This window comes from Pleurodeles waltl, chromosome 6, assembly GCF_031143425.1.
Source record: "Pleurodeles waltl isolate 20211129_DDA chromosome 6, aPleWal1.hap1.20221129, whole genome shotgun sequence".
NCBI lineage: Eukaryota > Metazoa > Chordata > Amphibia > Caudata > Salamandridae > Pleurodeles > Pleurodeles waltl.
In genome coordinates, this window is record NC_090445.1 from 674234722 (window position 1) to 674257460 (window position 22739).

At 44.0% G+C, this 22739-nt stretch overlaps 1 protein-coding gene across 2 annotated transcripts in view; it reads right to left on the minus strand.

The window, feature by feature from the left end:
- Window positions 1–22739, minus strand: part of LOC138300145 (zinc finger protein 615-like) — a 97733-nt gene that overhangs the window by 23914 nt on the left and 51080 nt on the right. The window contains exons 3-4 of one of the 2 annotated variants that reach the window (XM_069239093.1): window positions 20922–21032; window positions 10591–10704 (exon numbers count right to left, since the gene is read on the minus strand). In XM_069239093.1, coding sequence (XP_069095194.1) covers window positions 10591–10704; window positions 20922–21032 — 225 coding nt within the window. The remainder of the gene's footprint in view (window positions 1–10590; window positions 10705–20921; window positions 21033–22739) is intronic. The other variant, XM_069239094.1, reaches the window with a different exon arrangement.

Consider the following 22739-nt stretch of genomic DNA (forward strand, 5'->3'; position numbering starts at 1 on the left):
AGAGTGCTGTAGAGAGCAATAGCATACATTACAGTGGTGCAGAGTAGAATAGAGTGGCACAGATTGCAATGACAGAGCACAATGGTGTAGAGTGGCGTAGAGTGCAATGGCATAAAGTGTTGCAGAGTAGACTGCTGTAGAGAGCAGTGGAACACATTACAGTGGTGCATAGTAGAATAGAGTGGCATAGATTGCAGTGACGTAGAGATCAATGGTGCAAAGTGGCATAGAGTGCAATGGCATGAAGTGTTGCAGAGTAGAGTATAGTGGCGTACAGTGCAGTGGTGCATAGTAGTTGGCATAGTCCAGCGGCGTAGAATGCACTGATCTTGAGGAAAGTGGTGTAGAGTGCATTGGGTAGAATGCAGTAGTTTAGAGAAGACGCGTAGAGCACAGTGGGGTACAGTGCTGCAGCATAGAGTTGAGTGGCATAGAGTGAAGTTGTGTAGAGCAGATTGTTTCAGTATACAGTGAAGAGGTATACAGTGAAGTTCTGCAATGTGGAGTGGCATAAAAAGTGGCATGGAATGCACTGGATTAGAATGGAGTGTTGCAGAGTAGAGTACAGCGATGTAAAGTGTCAAAAAGTGCACTGACGTAGAGTGCAGTAGTGCACAGTAGAAATGAGTGGCAGAGTGCAGTGGCATAGAGTGACATAGGGTAGAGTGGTCCAGTGTCATGGAGTGCAATGTCAGAGTGGAGTGGAGCAGAGTAGAGTAGAGTAGAGTAGAGTGGCAGAGAGTTCAGTGGTGAAGAGTACAGTGTTGCAGAGTAGAGTGTTGTAGAGTGCAGTGGTGTAAAGTGGCACAGAAAACAGCGGCACAGAGTACAGTGGCATAGAGATAGAAGAGATGATTTCCTTGTGCCCAATAAAAAACATTCAAACTGAAGCGTAATTTTTTTCAATATGTCCTTGATGCCAGATTGATATAAGTGAGTATGCAGTAGGGATGGGAGAAAGAGACATCTGCGAAAGTCTTATGAAATATTACTGGTGAGAAATTGTTGTTGTTTCAAAAGAACGCATTGATGTAGGTCAGAGGTGATAGCGCAAGTAGGTCAAATCTAAGTAGGCCAAATCTATTTTAGATGAAGGCCGAAGTTAAGGGGCCATCAGGCCTCTTTTTGTTCCAGTTTGATCCTGGCTGAGTGTGGTCTGGAGGCTCACACTTAGATGCTAATGGAAAGGAGGAGAAAGAAAGGCTCACAGGTTGTTACCACTACACAGAGGCGTGTTTTTGAAATGCATGCACTGTAAGAATGTCGTATGTGTTGGTCTGTCCCAGTATCTGCACAAATAATAATATAAATACCAATATTTTATTTCCTTCACACAGCTTCTAATCCCACTGCAGGGTGTCAGAGAGCTTTACATAACATACATGTTACCTATCTATCTAAAATAAAAATCTCTCATTTGCATGTTACATAATGTGCTATTTAGGGGTTATATTACAGCCTCCTAAATGGAGCATTGGAGGGGAAAAAGCATGCTCCATGAGGACAGTAATCTGCTTTTCTCTTTCCTGTAAACACTCTCACTTTCAAATTGGCCCAAAGCAAAATAAACACCATGCTCCTTCGAAGACACAGTTTGACATTTGACCTGTCTTTGAATGCACAGCAAATGTGACAATATAGGAACAAGATTGAAAGGCCTGTTTACAGAAAGCGAGTTTGTGGAAGAATACAGTAAATATGGTTTAAGCAACAGGAGGGACGAAGTGAACCTGGAGAATATAGAGTAAATTAGGCCAGCAAATAGAAAGCCAGAAAGGAAAATTTTACTTACCAAGTAAGCATCTGTTCATGGCATGTGCTGCTGTGGATTCACATGCTGTGCATACTCCTGCCATCTAGTGTTGGGTCCAAAGTAATGCAAGTTGTTTTTCTTTGAAGAAGCATTTCGAGTCACGGGATAGAGTGACTCCTCCACTCTGTGATAGTGCGCCTGAGCATAAACTTCTTTGTTAGATTGTTTTCCCGCAGGTGGGTGAGAAGAATGTAGAAGAAATATAGAGAAAGAGATGTCCATGCAATGTAACTACATATGTTCAAATATATACAAATATAATGTAACTGAAACTGGCACAAGCATCCTGGGAGGAGGGAGGGCGCATGTGAATTTACATCACTACATGTCACAAACAGACGCTTATAAGGTAAGCAACATTTTCCTTTGATGGCATGTGTGGCTGTAGATACATATGCTCTGCCTAGACTGTTATGCAGTCCCTAAATAAAAGCGGTGGCTAGCCTGTGGGAGTTGCTGTTGACTGGAAAAGTGTTCATACCACAGCTTGACATACATTGGCTTACTGACGTGCTAGTACATCCACACAGTAATTTTTTGTGAATGTATGTGGTGTAGACCATGTAGCTGCCTTACAAATGTCAGCAAGAGGGATATCTCCAAGGAAAGCCACTGTGGCACCCTTTTTCCTAGTAGAATGTGCTTTAGGAGTAACAGGTAAAAGGCTCTTTGCTTTATCATAGCATATCTGTATTCCCTTAACTATCCATCTAGCTATGCCATTTGTGGATATTGGGCTGCCCTTGTGAGGTAGTGGAAAGGCTACAAAGAGCTGTTTAGTTTTCCTAAACTCTTTGGTTCTGTCAATGGAAAACATGAGTCCTCTTTTAACATCCAGAGTGTAGAGAGCTCTCCACGCAACAGAGTCAGGCTCGGGAAAAAAGACTGGTAGCTGAATGGATTGGCTTATATGGAATTGTGAAACTACTTTAGGGAGGAACTTCGGCTTTGTGAGAAGGACCACATTTGTCTCTATGAATTTGGAAGAAAGGATCTTCCAAGGTTAAGGCCTAGGGCTCACCGACATGCTTAAGTGATGTGATGACAACTAAGAAAGCCAGCTTCCAATAAAGGTATTGAAGAGGACATGAATGAAGTGGCTCAAAAAGAGGGCCCATAAGCCTGGTGAGAACTATATTGAGGTTCCAGGATAATGCAGGAGACATTGTGGGCGGAATGTCACTTTTAAGGCCTTCCCTGAAAGCTTTAATGACTGTGATTCTGAACAAAGAACTATGTTGTTTGTTCTGTAAATATGCAGCTATAGCTGAGAGATGTAGGTGAACAGAAGTGTAAGCTAATTTTGACTTTTGCAAATGGACCAGATAACAAATGAGTCTTGAATAGCAGCTTTGATGCGGTCAATACATTTGGGTTGGCAGTAGCAAACAAAATGTTTCCACTCTGCAGCATTACATGCTCTACTTCTGGGTCTACGATCTTCCATGAGAATGTCCATAAAGTCCGCAGGCACACCTAAGTAACCACACTCTATGACTTCAGGAGCCATATCACACGGTTGAGTATGACTGGATGTCGGATTTGTCCTTGATTTTGAGTGAGAACATCTGGCCTGTTGGGTAGCTTCTAGTAGGGAACTACTGATAGATCCAGAAGTGTGGTGACTCATGGCTGACGAGTCCAAGTGGGAGCTACAAGGATCATGGTGAGAGACGTCTGCCTGATCCTCAGAACCAGAAAAGGAAAGAGAAGGAGAGGTGGAATAGCGTAAGCAAATATGCCCGATCAATTCATCTATACAGCATTGCCCTTGGATAGAGGGTGTGGTGCCTGGGTGCGAAGCTTAGGCATTTTCCCTTTCATGTGTGGCAAAAAGGTCTACTTGAGGAGTTCCCCACTTTGAAAAGTATGTTTGAAGGACTCGTGGATGGAGTTCCCATTTATGGACTTGTTGCTGCATCCCGCTGAGCAGGTCTGCAAAGTCGTTGTCTGTCCCTGGAAGAGACTCTACCACCAGGTAAATGTGGTGGTGAAGACCCCACTTCCATATTGTCTGAGAGAGTTATGACGATTGAGACGACTATGTCCCCCCTGTTTTTGTAGATAATACATGGCTGTCGTCCGGGAGGACTAAGGCAACCTTGTGAGATACGTGATGAAGAAAAGCTGTCAGAGCTAGAACCACTGCCTGAAGATCAAGGTAATTGAAATGTAGGGATTACTGACTGAGATCTCAGAGGCCCTGTACTGCAAGGTCTTGAAGGTTAGTGCCCCAACCCATCAGGGATGCGTCTGTGGTCAGTATAACCTGAGGCACAGGGCCTGGCAATAGGCACCCTTTCAACAAGTTGGTGGTATTCCACCATTGCAGAGAGCAATGATTATGGCAGTCTAACAACACTAAATCTTCCAGATGACCCAGTGGTTGAGACCAGTGACAAGACAGACACTGCTGTGGGGGATGCATGTGCAGTCTGTCATGGGAACAATTGCAAATGCAGGATGCCATCATCCATAATAGACGCATAATAGACCTGACTCTGTATGTGGGATTCTCCTGCAACTGGGGAAGAAGAGACTGAAAACTTTGAACACAGGCTTGGTTGGGGTATGCTAGTCCCAACTCTGCATTGAGAATTGCTCCTAGATAAGGCTGTATCTGAAGGGGCTGCAGGTGGGATTTGGTAAAGTTGAGTGTGAAACCCAGAGTGTGAAGGAGGTCTACTGTCAACTGAGTGTTAGATTGGCACTGTTGTAAGGTAGTGGCTTCAACGAGCCAGTCGTGTAGGTAGAGGAACACGAGGATGATCTGTCTTCAGATGTGTGCAGCAACTACTGTGCTTAAACACTTTGTGAAGACTCTGTGTACAGTTGTGACCCCAAAAAGCAGGACTTTGAACTGGTATTGCTTGCCTGCAATTACAAACCTTAAGTAATTTTGGTATGTGGGGTAGATGGAAATATGGAAATAGGCTTCCTTTAGATCTAGAGATGTCATAAAGTTGCCTTGTTGAAGAAGTGGAATAACATCTTGAAAAGTAGCCAGGTGAAAGTGTTCTGACAGAATGTACAGGTTTAGTGGTTTGAGGTCCAGAACAGGTCTGAGAGAACCGTCCTTTTTTGGAATGAGGAAGTATAGCAAGTATACCCCCGATCACTAGTTTTGTAAGGGAACAGTCTTGATTGCCCCTTTGAGAAGAAGAGATTGAACCTGTTGTTTGAGAAAGATGCTTGTGGGATAGCCTAGGAGAGCAAGGGGAGTATTTAGAGGAGTGGTAATGAGCTCCAGACACAAGCCATGATGGATAATGGAACGGACCCATTGGTCTGTGGTAATGTTGACCCATTCTGAATAAACGTTTTGGAGCTGTCCCCCGACAGGTGTGGAGAGACTGGGGGGAAGACGAAGGTAGCCACTGCTTTACAGTGGAGAAAAAGCCTCAGGAGGCAGTGGTCTTACCTCTGCCTTTGTTGTTGGTATCTCTGTAGGGGCCCTTATAGAAACCCCTGGAATAGGAGGGTGAAGGCTGTCTGGTTTGGGAAGTAGATGCCTCAGAGGATGTGGATCTGTAGGCACTTCTGAAAGTGGGGTGACGAAAAGTGACCGTTTGTGTGGGGGACTGCAGAGCACACATGGCCTTGGCTGTATCTGTGCCCTTTTTTAGCTTATCAAGGGTAGTATCTACTTGAGGGTCAAAAGGATGCTCCTTATCAAAGGGCATGTTAAAGACCGCTTGCTGCACTTCTGGTTTAAAACGAGAGCAGCAGAGCCACACATGCCCTCTTATTCGGACACTTGTATTGATGCCATGTGCAGCTGCATCTGTGGCATCTAGGGCACAACGGATATAATTATTACAGATTGTTTGACCCGCAGCTAAAATTTGTTGCCCTCTCTTGGGGTGCTCATCTGGGAATGATTGGAGCTGCCTGCTCAGCCTCTCGTTTGCCGGCAGCATCGATTTCTTGCTCTCTTTCTCTGGAGGAGAGTCACCTGTGGCCTAGCTATTGCCATGTTTTTGTGCAGTGGTGGCTACAGTGCAATCAGGAGGGACCTGTGTTCTAATGTATAATGTGTCTGAGGCAGCAGGCCTATATTTTTTGTCAGCTTTAGGGGTGATAACCCTAGAGTGGACAGGCTCCTCTGCATGATGAAGCATGTCAGGAAGCGTCGGGAGAAACTGGATTTTCCTGTGAGTAGATGTAACAGTATCAAAAAGGAAGTCCTGTTTGATAGGGTCTCTGGGTAGTTTCACATTGTGAAAAGCGGCTGTTCTTGTCACTACTTGCTGGTAAGATGTGGTATCCTCTGGCTGTGAAGGGCGTGTGGGTATAAGTCAGGGTCATTGGGCAGGATGGGGTCAGGGTCATGCTGTGTCACAGTGATCCGGGTCATGCTGTATCCGACCCAAATCCTCCCCAACATATAAAGGGGGTCCTTAAGGGGTATAATCCCCTGGAGTAAGTGAAGCAGGAGATTTTCTTTGGAGGTGAAGTGTCCAGGGCTTATTGAAAAGGAAAAGACAGCTTCCTCTTTATCAGTATAGGAGAAGAAGCAAAAATGTGTCCTGTACCCTCCTGAATATAGAGGCAGTGCTGCAGAGCATCCATAGTCTCTAGGATTGGTTCCACAGGAGGTGTAACCGAAGACTGACTTCAGTCTCTCTGCTCTGAGGTTTTCAGATCCGTGGATTTCAGCATCAAAGGCTTCAGTCAGTGCGATTTCGTCTGCACCAAGGTGGAGGCGGTGGCCGGTCAGCCCGGAGCTGAAGTTCGGACCGAGATGGAAACAATGTCTCGGGCCAAGGTCCTAGAGGTTGAAGCTGCAAACAATGGCTTTGTCTTCTCTGTTTTGGAAGTCAGAGGGCGAGGCAACTGATATGGATTTTTGGATCGGCCCATGGTCTGATAGCAGTGGGGGACTGGTGGGGAACTCTAAAAGGGTCTTTTTCACAGCCTTGGGGTGGGTAGGAGAGGCACCAGTACCAACAGGTTGTGCAGATGTTACCTTGTGGCTTCCGATGTCCAACTGCATGTCAGAGTCGGAGCCTTAGACAGAGAAGGCTTCATTCTGTTGTTCAGGTTCCTCCTGGACGTGTTCTACCCCAAAGATGTCTGGTAAATCATCCAAAGACTTATTTGCCATTTTCAGTCAACGTGCCCTTTGGTCCCAAAGCATTTTCTTTGACTGATAAGACTGGAGTCACAGGTAGCCTCCCGGTGATCGGAGGACGGGCTTAGGTTACACACCAGATGTTGGTTGGTGTGGGGAAATTTAGCATGGCACTGAGGACAGAAGCCAACCGGCTTAGCACAGTGGTCGATGCTGTGTGGTGAGGTAGGACCGAGACGGGCGAAGATGCCTGGGAGTGCACACGGTCGGTGCCCATACGGACGATTCAAGTCAAGTGCTTAGACAGGAATGCACTTTTGACACACACTACTGTTGCAGAGAAGACAGAAAGAAACATTTCAAACCAGAGTGAGCCGAAAGATGAAGTGAAGACACACACGTCTGAACTCGACAGCGGAGAGAAAACAATAAAGGAGTCAATGCCCAGGCGCACCATCACTGAGAGGAGGAGTCATGTGATCCTGTGACTCGAAACGCTTTGTCAAAGAAAAACAACTTGCACCACTCTGGACCTAACAGTAGATGGTAGGAGTATGCAGAGCATGTGTATCTACAGCCACATATGCCATTGAACATGTGAGTTACAAACCACAAAGCCAATGGTAATCAACAGGAGGCATTCATAAGTCAACTTTCCAAAAGATGACCCCCAAGATGTCTGAAGCAAACCAGACAGCTGAGCTGTCTGTAGGCTGCAACCTAAAAACTAGATGTATTTGGGTGGTCAAGAAAACTTGTGCATTTATAGTTGTACAAAGAATAATGCAAATTAATATATTCATAGGACTTCTCCTCCGCTGTGTCTGCACTTTGTAGTGTACTAACAGACACTGTTTGATGGACTTACACTATGGAAAAGGACACGTGCCCCATTTTTTAAATTATGCCCATGTAAGCATGAAAGTACACACGATCTTGCACTGGGCCTGTATAAATGTGGGATTCTATACAGATGTAGGTACTCCCACGCACAATCATAGTGAAGGAAGTTTACCTGCGATTCTCTGACTGCTGGGCGGTCTCACAAGAAGGTGCACAGTCCCTATCTACCTTCACTTTTGTTAGTATCAGAGGCAAACACAAACATGTAAGGACAACACCGCTGGTATGCTCATGTATATATGCATAATCTGGCCTATGCCACCCTTCAGGTAACTGGGTCTATTGTGTGATGCGTGAGCATGATCCCCAATGTCACTGAGAAAACTAAAGGTGAGTTGGTAAAGTAATTAAGGCATATGCCCCGTGAAACATAAGGCCTGTGTAAGTACCACACGTGCATGAAAAAGTCTAGAAGAGTAAAGACCAGGTGGGGGAAGCTGCTTTAGGTCAGCGGTAGGCAGACAAGGTGCTGTCTACTTTGCTTCTCTGTCTCTCCCTCTTTCTCTCTCATGTACGCTTTGGAATTGGAGCAGGATGGATTCTTTGTGTTCATTTTTCCAGCATCAGATCAGTTAGTGCATGTGGGTTGGCAGCAATGTGGACGGTGGCATAGCCACTTCAGTTAACGCTCACAATGGGCATGGGCTGTCTGTCCATGCTCTGCCCAGTGAACATTAGGGGATGCCTACCACCAGAAATTGTACTTTTGCAAGTAAGATACACTTGGTAATGACTGGTTCACTATGAAGGTTTAGGGCAAAGTTTGATTTTTTAGTAACTAGATGGTTTGAGCCCAACTGCCGCTATTTTGAAGTATTAGCTTGTGCATTAAGCCAGGTATTCACATGCTCTTTTCGAATGCAAGAAGCTTGGAAGAGTGGTACAGATGTAAGGACAGGCCGTGGGGCAGAAACATTTTGTTTCTCCCCTACAGGTGTAACTAACATATTCCATAACTGAGAAAGCAGAAAAAGTTACTGTGTGATGTTGAAAAGAAGAAAGTCGGTTGCCTGGTGTGTGCAGAATCTTCTTTGTTCAGACCAGACTAGTCTAGCTATCATCTGTACTTCTGGAAGGACACCTAGCTGCAAGGAGTTGCCATGACCGGAGACCTGTTAACCCTGCCTAGCCTGACCCCTCCCAAGATTGTGATTTGCAAGTGCAGAACTCGCCCTACCCTTTCCCTGTCTTCCTGAGAAAGGTCAAAAAGCAATGTTCCATCTGGGGCAGGTGAATAAGGGAAAGTTAAAAAAAAACGTTGAGATGACAGCTGGCAACACATGGCCGCTAAAGAATATCCTGCTTATCTTGCAGAAAAGCTCACTATCTGGTTCTCTGCACACTTGCAGCCTGGACGCCATAAGACTGCTGACTAACAAGTGTAAAACAGGAAAAAGACAAGGCAGTAGGCCTTTCCCATCTATACTCCAAGGATCTAGCACAACATCCGGGTATCCATCAGGACCGCCCAAACACTGCTCCAATTTAAATAGTTGAAGAGGTATCTCTTTAAAGAACAGTCCATCACAATTCATTAACCGTCCACAAAACCGTTCCCTCTCCTACCATTAGTTGACGTTATACCACATTTATACACCGATTCTTCTTTCTCATTGTGTCCGGACCTTTTCTCTACTGTGGTGTGACACATGTGATCTTCTCTCTACCTACACAGTCCTAAGTGCCACTGTGTGGCACCCAGAAATGAGACTCAAAACTACATGAGCAAGATCCCGATCGTGCCTGCACCAGGTCTTTGTGTTTTATACATTACTATGAACTTGACTGCTTTTGAGCGCGGGCCTCTTCATGACTGCACCTCACTCACTTGTGGCTTCCCTAGCTGTGACCTGGACCCTACTGGGTGCCGTTCCGTTTTGATTACAAACTGCCTTTCCCTCCTCCTTCTGACCACTGGATTTTAACTCTTGGGATACAAAGCATTAGCTGCGTCCACTGTACTGCTGAGCACCCACACAGAGACTCCTGGGGCTCATCATCAACTTACAGTCCTGCTGTGAACTATTAATGCACCAGTGAGTGTGAAAAAAACTAAGTAAGACTGTGCTAATATCGGGGTGAGTGATCACCCCACTCTCACAAACCAGAAAATTGTTATATATTTCGGTGTGGCCCCTGTCAGATTTATGTAAGTAGAAAACACATACTGGCATTACCCCATGATCTATCTATCTATCTATCTATCTACAACCAGTATTCTCCTTCGGCAGATCTCTCTGCACTGTAGAAGCAAGGAAAGGAAGCGGAGAGGAGAAAAGGATAGCATCTAGATTTCATACAGCTAGAGCTTTAGATTTTCCCGAAGTAGAAAAAACAGGTACCGGTTCTGCATTTTATTCCTTATTCTGGGGAAAATTACTTGTATGCCCTGTTAACTCACACAGAACTACCATCCAGAATTGTTAAGGTAAGTGATAGTTCAGACTTCAGCTGGACTCCCAAGTTATTAACAACATTTATTGGAACAAGTCAGGCCCCTAATGAGAGTGGCCAAAGACCAACCTCCCAACAATAAGAAGATCTTCCTGAACTCAAGATCTAACTTTTACAGTTAAATCTATTTTGCTAAGGACTGTAACTATCTCATGTCTCATTTGTCCTTTTGTCTGCTTACATTCTGTAACTATTAAATACAATTATATGTCTTTAGTTTATTAGTGTTTTGATGACTTTGTTCTACTACAGCTTTGTATTTTTTTTCTGTTGGAAATTTACAGATTGTTTATAGATATGACTTCAATTTATGACATTGATTGCACAATTAGGAAAATGCACTCACCTGAGGCAACAGTGGTGTTTTCTTCTCTCTCGGTCCTCTCATGTCCCATGGAACTACTATCCATCTCCTCTTTAACGGTGAAAGAAACCGTCTGTGTGATGGCCACATCTTCTACTTTAAAATAAATGTGCGAACATTAGAATTAGATGTAAGCCCAACATCTGTTGATATTGGTCATTCCATATGTCTGTGGGTAAACTAGTGAAGGATACAGAATGGACTTGAAAGTAATACCAAATGGATTGGGGCTTCGATCACTGTCAAAGATTTCCCTTTCCTGATTGTGCTATATCAATAAATAATGCAGTTGAGGTACAGTAACATGGTGCTCAGCATCTGCTAATTTCCAGCACCCACATCAACCAGCTAGTTTTGTTTGACCTACATGTGGTAACTTACTCACCATCTTAACGAGGATATGCCTGGTCCAAAAACTAATGCACAGTACCAAAATATTTAGCACCTTAAATCAGATAGATCGTTTAACTGCATATATATTTTTTCAACCTGCCACATCTGGAATCTCATTAGCAGGTCTCACAATTGTGATGAAGATACGCCTTGGAAAAAACAATATTACCTCTATTTGTGACAAAGCAGCAAGTTTATTTTCATTGCACTTAAGATGTACTTAAACTTAAATATATTTAGACATATTCTCTGCCTTGCACTGCTTTGCCCCGGACAAAGTATGGTGTCATCATTTCAGATGATGGATGGGAGCTGCCTGGGAATTACAGATTTTGGGGTGTAAGGTGAAGGTTGGTATTGAACCCTTTCCTGTGGGAGTGGACAGACGGTGCAGAATAAGATGCGAAGAGGATGCTTTCACAAGGTTTGAGGATTTAAAGAGTGCTGTGCTTCCTTGCATAGGAGATAGCAAACGTCTACAGACTACCCACGTTGAAAGGTCTACACGCAGTGTTGAAATGTGAAGGGCGTTTAAAAATAAAGCATAGCAATAAGGACTTTGCACATTAAAGCACAATTATTATAAATGTATGTTTGTTGAATGTAGTCAGCTTCCTTGCTGGGGCTGTTAGCTATTCTAGAAACTATTGTTAAAGCTGCAAAGGCTAAGGTGCAGGACAAAAAAAGGAGGCTGAAACAACACATTTTATGCTCTTCTACTTATCGGCAATCAAGTGGATTACAATATTTGGGTGAGCTCTAAAATACACATAAACAACCGTTGGCAACCAAGACAACAGTTTTCATCTTTCGGGCTTAGTGGCTTCGCCAATGTCTTTTGGGAAAAAACATTTTTGCCACTGCTGTGTAGCATCAGAAAAAGAAAGAAAAAAACGTGATGACAGCCACTCCTGGAGGCCACGTTATCGCGTAGGCTCCTGATGACGTGGATGTCATTATTTTGTTTTTACGGATCCAAGATAAAACAAATGAAATTGGAAGATTGCACATGCATTTTTAGGTGGTATAGCCTTCCAAGATAAGAAGGGACAGTGGAGGTGGGGTAGCAACAGTGGAGCTGGAGGAGGCAGCAATGCAATAAAAACAAAGCCCAGTATCAGATGACGGGTGAAGCAGCATGGGAAGTAGCGGGAGAAGCACCCGAGGGAGAGATCAACAGGAGAGTGTGCAGAGAAGCACTCAAAAGAAAGAGTAACATGGAGTGGCCAGGTGCCCCAGTCTGATGGGGTAGAAGCCCAAGCACAAGATGCAAAACTCTGCATGTGAGGAGAGAAGCAAATGATGGAAAGAGCTGAAAAAACACGCATCCTCATGGAGTGCTGAACTAAAAAAAAATAGTTCCCAAAATGTGAGCAGTGGAAGCACACAAGTCAGCCAGCAAAAATATTGCAATACAAAAATATTGCTACCAAGATATTGACTTTATTGACTTAAAAATTATAGTGGACAAAAATATTGACATTACATAAGTATGCATATTTGAAAGGAGTTCACATTATAATAACTTAAATTGTTAATTTCATAAAGGAAAAGGTGGCTGCATGGACTCCTCGCCCCCCAAAGAGGGCCCAGGGCCCCACCCTCTGGCTAAAATCAGTGAAAATGGGTAGTGGCAGTGAGGCACCCTACCTGTGCTTCCAAAGGCTACGGGAAGCCCAATTCTGGGGCGACATTATCTTTTGTAAGGAAGGAGGCTGCATGTCACCCCTCCCAAAGCCTCAAGATGCCACAGGGAACCCATCTACAGGGCTGAAGTTAGTTTTTATGGGGAGGAGAATCTGCGTGCACCCCACTCCCCAGGCCTCGGGAGGCCTGTGGCTGATTACTTGAGGGGGTGAGGCTGCGTGGCCCCCCTCCTTGAGCCATTAATGGACGCAGGAACCCCATCCCTGGGGCCAGCTCTGCGGCTATTTCCAGGAAACACACCCCGGGGCATACCAGTTTCCATGCTCGCAGTGGTGCTGGCAGAGAAACTTGTGTTTGTTCTCACTTGGCAGGCGCATTTTCAAATCTCCCATAAAGCTGGAACAAACAATGCTCCCGCCCGCTGGGAGTAGACTTTAGATCTGTTATCGGCCCCCAGTGATGCAGGCAAGGAAACAGATCTAAATATTGCTCCCTCCGGCACTGAGAAGCCTTAGGAGCTGCCCCCTGCGGGTGGGAGCAATGCCAGATGGATCTTGGGCTACCTCCACAGCCCCTAATAGCACTATGGTCAGTGCCGTGGGTGGGTACCAAGGTACTCACCTTTTTTAACTGTGTATTACTCAGGGGATGGGGTCCCCAGGACCAAAATGTCCATCTACTTAATACCACTGAGCCCTGGGAAATGTCACCAGGCTCCAGGAGGTGAGGTTCCTGTGGCCAAAAATGGCCCAGGGAGTGGGGTCGTGTGCCTCTTTGTCCCAGTAAGATGTTGCTGGGTTCCGGGGGGCTGTGGCCCCCAGGGCCAAAATCAGCCCCCATTGGAGGGGGCCCACGTGCCATGCACTGTTAATTACCCCACTTATTACATCAGTTATGACATCTTCTCTCACATAATTGATAATATCACCACAACATATGCAATGGAATTTGCACAGTGACTAGTTATAGTTACCTTTGGGCATAAGTTATAGATTCCTGAGATAAATATAACTATATATGGTGAATTTCAATGGTTTTGAGCGTGTAAAATCTGAACCTAACTATATCGTTTCTGTAACCTTTGGGCTTTTCAGTGAATTTATATATAAATATATATATATACATATATATAAATCAGAGGTTACAGGGATGTTATAGTTAGGCTCACAAATTCAACTGTTTTACTTAGAGTTCTCTCAAGTAACTATAACTCATGGCCTAAGATAATTACAACTAGTGCCCCTGCCATGCACAGTTTTTCCATAAAAAAGTTGACTGCAAATATTATTTTGATATTATCAATGATGTTAGCAAAGAAGTGCCGTAATTTGTGGGGTAATTAACAGTGCATGGTGAGAGCTTGAGTTATAGTTACCTTAGAGCAGGAGCTATACTTATTTGGGATAACTCTTAACTATAACAGGTGAATTTCTATAGTTTTGTACATTTAAAATGTGAGCCTATTTATAACGTCCCTGTAACCTTTGTTTTTTTAAGTGAGTGTCTATGTTTTTTAAAATTCTATTTCCTAACAATAATGTCCCTGTAACCTTTGTTTTTTTCAGTGATTTTTTTTAAATTTTTTTAACGTAAAGTAATTTTCATTACTATACGTTAATCCAACCACAGCCAAGCACAGCCTTTGGATGTGCGTAGCGGTGGATGCCCGCAAGGCCTGGCCTGTGGCCAGACCCAGCAGCCAACCCCTCTCGACATCCAGCCCCATGCTGCACACGGCCTATGACCATGCGCAGCAGGAGTTGGCTTGCAGGTCTGTATGGCTCCCATCGCCAGGCCTTCTAATTTTATTTTTATTTTTTGCTGATTTCAGCCCTTGGGAACTAGGGCAATTAACACAGACACACATACACTTGATCCCTCAACCTTCAATGTATGGGTCTGAGACCTTAAAGACTTGATCAAAAGTGGCTCCTTAGCATGTGGTGCCCAGACTTGGCTATGACATTGAACCCAAAGATTTTGATTGGAAATAGACTTCAATGTTACATCACTAGGAATGTTTAACAGTGAAAACACTGGGCAATAAACACACTGCCATGAAAAACAATGATTTGAACTTTCAGCCTACTGAGTGTCAGTCTAAGAGCTTTACCATTAGGCCAGAAGTGACCATGGTCTGCTGTCCATCAAAACATAATCATAATGTTTGAACCAAACATTTTGCTAGTGTGATGCTTTTGTAGTCATTATATGGACAGGTCATCGCAAAAACAATCTCTCTTTCTCTCTCCCATCGGATGATAGGATGGAAGAGAGAGAGAGTGACAGGACCACGGGGGGAGCTTCAAGGCCTCAAGGTCCTAGCTGGCTCCCCGCATTCTGCAAGGACAGCACTGCTGGAGCAATGTTTTCATCTGTTTTCCTGCACACATATTTGCGTGCAGGGAAACAAATGAAAACTCTGCTTTCTGCAAGCAGGAGCTGTTTGACAGCTCCCACTTGCAGAGTGTAGAGTGTTTTTTCTGACTTGGCAGGAGCTGTGAAAGCTCCCGCCAGGTGAGAGCAAACAACTTTATCCGGGGGTGGGCACCCCGGGACATAGCTGGAGCCAGCCCTGGAGATGGTGACGGCCCCAGGGCCACTAGTGGCTCAACAGGGGGGACACGCGGCCCCCTCCAAGGTTTCAATCAGCCCCGGGGAAGTAGTGGTCTCCGGGGGTCTGACAGGAACCCCCATACAAATTTAAATTTCGCCCTAGGGAGGTGGCGGTCCTTGGGGCTGCGGGGGAGGGGGGGGTAGACAGCCCCCCAATTTAATTACTTGTTAGCCTTGAGGAGGTGGCAGTCACTGGGGTAGAATGGGGGAGCCACCATTTAATTCTTAGTCCTGGAAAGGTGGTAGACTACATTTAATTTAGGTGGCAGTACCCGGTACTGCGGAGGGGCTGGATGGCCATGCCACATTTTAATTAGTTGTTAAGCCCAAGAAGGTGGCAGTCTTTGGGGCTGAGGAGTGGGGGGTGAGGGGTCAGGTGCCCTACCACATTTAATTTTATATTAGCTCCAGGGAGGTGGCGGTCCCCCACATTTAATTCGATCTTATCCCCAGATAGGTGGCGGTCCCCAAGGCTGTGAGGGGAGGGGAGGTCCCCTTGCATTTAATTAGTTATTAGACCCAGGGAGGTGGCGGTCCCCAGAGCTGCAAGGGGGCCAGGTGGCCCACTGTATTAAAAATGTCAATGCTTCCGGGACCTGCCCCACCTGGGGGCTTCATAAAAAGAAGTGTGTTTTTTTTTTTTAATCTGCCACGACTAGCAGTGACATTTTTATTAACAAAATGTTATTTTTGCTCTGGGGGTCGCTGCACCAGAGCTAAGAGGTCAGAGTGTCCCTACCCTGGACCCTTTTCTCTATTTTATCTTTTCTCTGGGACTCAGCTGAAGTGGAGTCCCAAGATGGCTGCCAACACTTCCTGGTTGAAGTTTGGGCAGCCAATCAGAGCTCTACATTTGCCTGAACAAGCTTGTTATTATTTGTGAATCATTCGCGCCGCTAGATATCTATATTTCTTTTCCTTTTCATATCTCAAAAACTACAAACAGATTTACACCAAATAACCAAAAAGCACTCTTTCTGGGTCAAAAGCTACTTTTCCGCCAGATTTGGTGTAATTCCATCCAGCAGTTCAGGCTGGAGTTGTGTCTAAAATCCCTATTGGAATTATAATGGGAAACACAATTTTTTTTTACACCCCAACCCCTTTTTGTTAGTCCCCGCTTGTCGGATCTCCCCGAAACTTCCTATGTACAACAAGAAAGTTGAGAACACTTTTTTTGAGAAGATTTTGTGAAGATTCGTCAAACGGCACAAAAGATATAGGCAAGTCAAAAAGCACTTTTTCACAGGAAACTAAGGGGCAATGTACTGATGGCGGATGGAAACACCCATCTGGCAAACTCCGACAGAGTGGGTGGCCGCCATGCCCCATTACGACTTCAAGGTTTCTGCCTGTCAGTCCAGTGGGAAAGGGGTGGCAGCATTGTTGCCAGCTCATAATAGAGCTGGAGGCAACACTGCTGCATGCAGGGGGCACGAGCACCCTCAAAAAGCACACTGTCTGAACAGCAGACAGATGGCATTTCGAGGGTGCTGGGCAGGGGGACCCCTGCACTGCCCAATGCCAAGGGCATCCCACAGTTGCCGCAGTCCGACAGCCAAAATGTTGTGGGCACGCAGGCCGGACTAGATGATGAAGCAATATAAAGGGTGTCATTTTAAGTAAGGCAGACCTAGTGACTTTTCAAAGGGTCAGAACACCAAAATATAATCAGCATTGGGAAAGCTTAGTAGTCTAGCTTTACAGCTTAACTTTTTGGCTTTGTCTTGGAATGTTTTTGTGAAAGTATTAAAACACATTCAGGGATGACAGACTGGCAGCTATTTTGTAATGATCTGTTTATGTAAAGGACAACAAAAAGGATACCACTGTAACTGCCAGTGGGTCCAAAAACATAAGTGGTTATCTTTATATTTTTTAACTTTTCCAAAAACCATTAAAAGATGGCTGCCTATGCATACACATGCAACAAAGGTTGAGGTTTAAAAATTACCAGTGATGGTCATGGTGTGATGGGAAGGACTCAGGGTGGTTAGGTAGCAGTAACTGTACATCTAAGGAGTGGGGAGGGCAGTTTTGCAATTGGTATTCACTTTAACGTACACCAAGAACACATTAACATTCACACTTGCAGATAGAAAGCACAGCTTAGTCTGCATTGGAGGACACAACCAGGGGGTGATAATAAAATGATACACCAATACCTTTTCAATGAAGAAAGTAAGGTATATCTAGTGTGTTGTAAATGTTTATATGTTCAGAAAGATAAATGGGTTGGGGAAAGCATATGGTTTCCTTCAGTGTGGACTTTGTTATATGACATAATGAAGCAGTCCGCCGGACAAAACACATCTAGATGGTGCAATGGAGCAAATTCGGTTTGTTTCTATAAAAATGCCTTCCCATTAAAATAAGATGTGAAAGGCACAAATGTTGTGTCACTAATTAAGAATGTCTGCAGCAAGGTAAACCATCACTACTTCGCTTCTGTTTCACTAGTTTGTAGCTGTACAAAATATGTGTATAATATAAGTATATGATGTATGACTTGAATCACCATAAACATAGGAACAGAGCTGTTTAAAATGAGAGAACTTTATGTGTGGCTATTTTGCTATTTTTATGAAAAGCAATGGAGCCTTTACATGCTGCAGAAATCATAGACTGCCCACCATACTTACAACTTTTGAAGCATTTCCATCTGCTGCAGCCCAGGCAGGAGTGACGTTCTGTTCCCTGCCGGGGTGAGTGTGGGTGAGTGCAGTGTTTCCTGGCCATACTCTCCTGGGCATGGAACACCAGTGTCTTGAGACATGGGGTCCCTGGGAAACCACATCAATATCGGGACCCAGAGAAGGGGTCTCTTGGGCTCATTTATGGCCCAGGAGGGGAGGGCCGGACACCCAAAAAAAACATTAGCCCCAAGGGGATGGGGCTCCTGGGACCTCTGTGAGGCTTGGAGGGGATGCATGCCCCCGCCCCCAAAACTGAAAACTTTTTCTTGGTGGATGGGGTCCCCAGGGCCTACAAAGGCCTAAAAAAAGTGACCCCAGGGAATGGGCTCCCCGGGGACTAAAAAAGGCTCAGGTACGGGGGCCTGGCACCATCCCCATTTAATAAAAAGCAGCATTGGGGGTGGGGACCCTGGTGCCTGAAAAGGCTCAGGGAGGGAGGCCGCGTGCCTCCACTATACAAATGAAAGCTCTGAACCCCTGGGCCAGGCCCACGCCAGGACGATAAGATAAAAAAATGGGTGGGAGCCACTATTGTTTTTTAGTATTGGAGCTACAACATCTCCTCAGATCCAAGGTGACGTTAAAAAAAAAAAGAAAAACATGTTTTCGGCCCTATGGAAGGTCTGGTGGCAGAGTATTCCACCCTGCCCCCTTTATGTGCTTTTAACTTTTTTTAACAGGACAGCGGACTAAGGGCATGATTATGACCCTGAAGGATGTGATAATCTGTCACAAACGTGACGGATATCCTTGCCTCGATTTTACAAGTTCCACAGGATATAATGGAATTTGTGATGCAGCAGATGGGATATCCATCACGTTTGCAGCAGAGTATCCCATCCACCAAGGTCGTAATCAGGCCCTGAGTCTTAAAATGGCTGCGTCCACATCTCTGTTGATACAAGGAGAGCCAAACAGATCAAATCTTTTGATCTGTTGGATCCGCGGTTCGTCAGCAGTGTAATATATTTTCAATTATTTTTTAACCTTAATTTCTCCAAAACTACTCAACAAATCAACACCAAATCACAAAAGCATGATTCCTGGATCAAGATCTAGCTTTCTGCCAAATTTGGTGTAATTCCATTCTGCAGTTTTGGCTGTAGCGGAGTCTAATTTTATCGATGGAAAATAAATAGGGAAAACACGTTTTGGGACCCCTTCATTTTCTTGGCCCTACTTGTCGGATCACCCTGAAACTTTTCTAGGAAGAGTACTAGGATATATACTTATATGTATATAGGTATTTCAAACATTTCCTATCCTACTCCACTACAAACCTAACAACACATCCAAAATCTAACACCTCCCACCCTACAAGTTCCATAACCTGCCAAGAAATCAAAAAAATAAAATGACACATAATTCTTTAAATATATTGCTAAACCAAAACATAATATCAAAATAATTACAAACAATTAACAATAAAATAATAAGTGATAACACTCAAGCTAATAAACCATTTTTAAAAGCCCCAATAAGATATTTTATAGAACAATATCAAACATTTCAATATTATTAATACATTTACAAATATAATTTTTCCTGCAATATTATGTCCCATGACACTCTGGACATCACAATATTTTTGCAACTATATTAAAGATCAACAATATTTTTGAATGAATCTTATGGTAGTATATTTCCCACTGTACGTTCTTGGAGGGGCACAATAGGTCCTGCAAACCAGAGAGCTTGTGCTTTCTTGTACATGAAATCTAATAAGTGGATATTCCAGTATCAAATAAATGTATTGGTCTAGGTGTATACTTAGCCATGCATGCATTCGTTGCTACATTTAAAACTGCCTGCGTCTGCTCAGAGAAGCTGTTAAATTGTAATGTCTGTGAACCTGAACAATCTAGGAAAAAATATGGCCTATTTTTAAACCTATGGAACTTTACACTGTGGACCCCTTTGATTTTCTCTGGATTGGTATGTATTTGGAGTTTCAAAACTGAAAAGGTGGGATGGGAGTATGTCCTATTCACATGTGCAAATCCAATAATAGAGGTGGACAAGGCAATAAGTTAACAGGGAGAGCCAAAGCTGAGCCAAGGGTCTGGTTGGGCTCTACGAGCCCCCGCGTGAGCCGAGCCTTTAAACTATTTGCCATGAAAATCATACTGCAAACATCATGTAAAAATATGAAAAAGTTTCTTCATTTAAAAAAAAAAAAAACTATTTCTTAAGTATGCAGAAGCCTACTTCTCCTTATGCCACTGCACTGAGAAACATTTATTAAAAATGATTATTTCTAAACATTTCTGTTCCCTGCCCCCATACTGATAACAATGCTATTGGTGAACTAAGGTGTAAGTCACTTCTTATGTGTACGCTGTAGGTGCTCTAGATTCTTAAGTGGACCAACATTACAATCTACTAAATCGAACACAAAAAGTTTTCGAACAGAGCACATCTCAAACTTGCATATTTGAAGGTGTCCTCATATGTGATAATTTAACAAAAGAGACGCTGTAAAATAAAATATTTGTCAAGGTTCACATAATTTGATGAAGCAGGAAAGCCGAAATTTAACCCAGGTTTACTAATTCCACATTGTACAGTTCAGCCACTAATTGAGTATCGTCTTCTCTTGCCAGTTTACATCAAAGGTTGCTGTTTAGCTTACAATTGTAGGCAGATAAGGTAGAATAAGGGTGTCAGACAGAAGCTACATGAAAGCTCGGCTCGCTCTGGGCTCAAAGGTCCAAGAGGGTATGCAGCTGAGCCTCAGCCTGGCATAAGGCCGGAGCCTAGCTCCAGCTTTCAGTAGCTTGCCCACGTCTATGCAATAATCAAACAAGATGTGGATCTATGTGTACGATGAGGTTGTGCACTTTTGTATTTGTTGCCTTGTGTGTGTCTGTGTCATTTGTGCATGTTCACAACTGTAAGCAAGATTGTGATCAATAGATGAAAGACACTAGTGAGATCTCTGCTCAAGTTCTGCTCACTCACTTGTGGACTGATGGTCACTACACACTCTTCTGGAGTACTGATGCCTTCGGCAGCACACATCTTGCTTTTCATTGCCTCTCAATGAAAAGATAGAGCTGGCAATCAGAGGACCTGTATTAAAAGTAAACATAAAAGAAGGATGACTCTCCAGTCCCTTGTAGAACGACGAAAAGACCTAGATGTTTTTTTGCAGTAGAACTCAATGTGCGGGCACAGTTCAAGGACATGTGCAGACTTCCCAAGAGCGTAAACTGCAGGCAGAGTACACTATTCCCTAGATGTTTCAAGTACTGGGCAATAGAAGTGTAGTAGATGTAAAATTAACAAAGCTCAAAAGAGTTAATACACAAAGTTGGCTGAGTACCGGCCTACAGGCATGCTGGTCGGAGGTAGTGCCCAGCAAGAAAATGGCATCCTTTAAATGTCAAAAAATTTAGTTCCAGTTAGTCATACACCAAAACATTATTTACACTGTAAGGCGCAGTTATCAAAGCATGTTATACACCAAGGTACATACTGAGGAATCCATATTAACCTTGTAAAATGGCTAAACTCAATTCCTACTCCATAATTCTTGCATACCTCCCTCGTTTAGCTGATTGCAAAGCCATCGGTTCCACTTGACAAACCTTATCTCATCCTCGTGAGTCCAAAAGAAGTGGCAAGAATGAATTCCAAGCCAACCAGTAATAAAAGCTTAGCTTGTTTGCCCTTGCAATGGAAAAGTTAAATCAAGTTGGACCAAGTGATAAGTCTTAGAGCATTCTTTTTTTAATATTAAATATTATTGATTTCAACTGTCAAAAAGAAACAGGACAGAATTAACATGCCATCAGCATTGTACATGCTCGTTACACAATGCACATTCATATTACAGAAAGGTCTGAGGCATCACACACCATGCTTCAAATTGGATCCTGGAGATCAACCAACAATCTATAAGACACCAATGGATGCATTCAGGTGCTCTAACAAATGAGCAAACAAAAGGACCCAAATATCTCTGGGGCGTGAGGATGCTGGCAGCATCTAGGCATATGTCTCTAGGGTGTCTCTAGACAATATCCAGCAGCCATCTTTTGTGTTGGGGAGGATAACGTTGTCCCCGCCACATGGCCACTCTTCTCTTGGCCAGCAAGAGCGCCACTGCCACAAATCTGCACCCAAAAGGCTGAATATTCTTAACCAGCCCCAGGAGGCACACCTGGACAGTGCATTCTATTAAATCCTTGTCATATTACACAAATCACATACCACCTTTTGCCAGAAGTGCTGAACTCTTATCACAGCACCATGCCAGTGCAGGAAATCCGCACTGTCTAACCCACAGCTTTGGAAACATGTGTCCTCCAGCAGTCCATACCGATACAGTCTGACAGGAGTATAATACATCTGCTGCAAATATTTGAAATATATGATACCCAAATTGCAATTAGGAGTTAGAAACCCAGTTAATGTACACCAAGAAGCCCATTCCACCAGTGTTAGAGGTGTATCTAATAGTGTTGTCTATTGCTCCAGAGCTTTATCCTCTGGTGGCTGGGTCTCGTCCTGTACAGCATTATATGGTTTTGTGAAGAAGTGGCAGCACATAGAGCTAGTGAGTAGTGTTTGCAGTGCACATAGTGTTTGGGGTATGTCTGGGAAGGATGGGAATAAGACCCTGATAGCCAATCTGAGACAGTGGTACTGAAAGGTAAAAAGAGGAGTCACGTCATACAAAATTCAATACATCATCAAGATCCTCACCTGTTTAATAATTGCAAGAGCGGGGGCTTGGCCATCAAGATTGCTGATCGGACGCACTAGGCGAGTGCT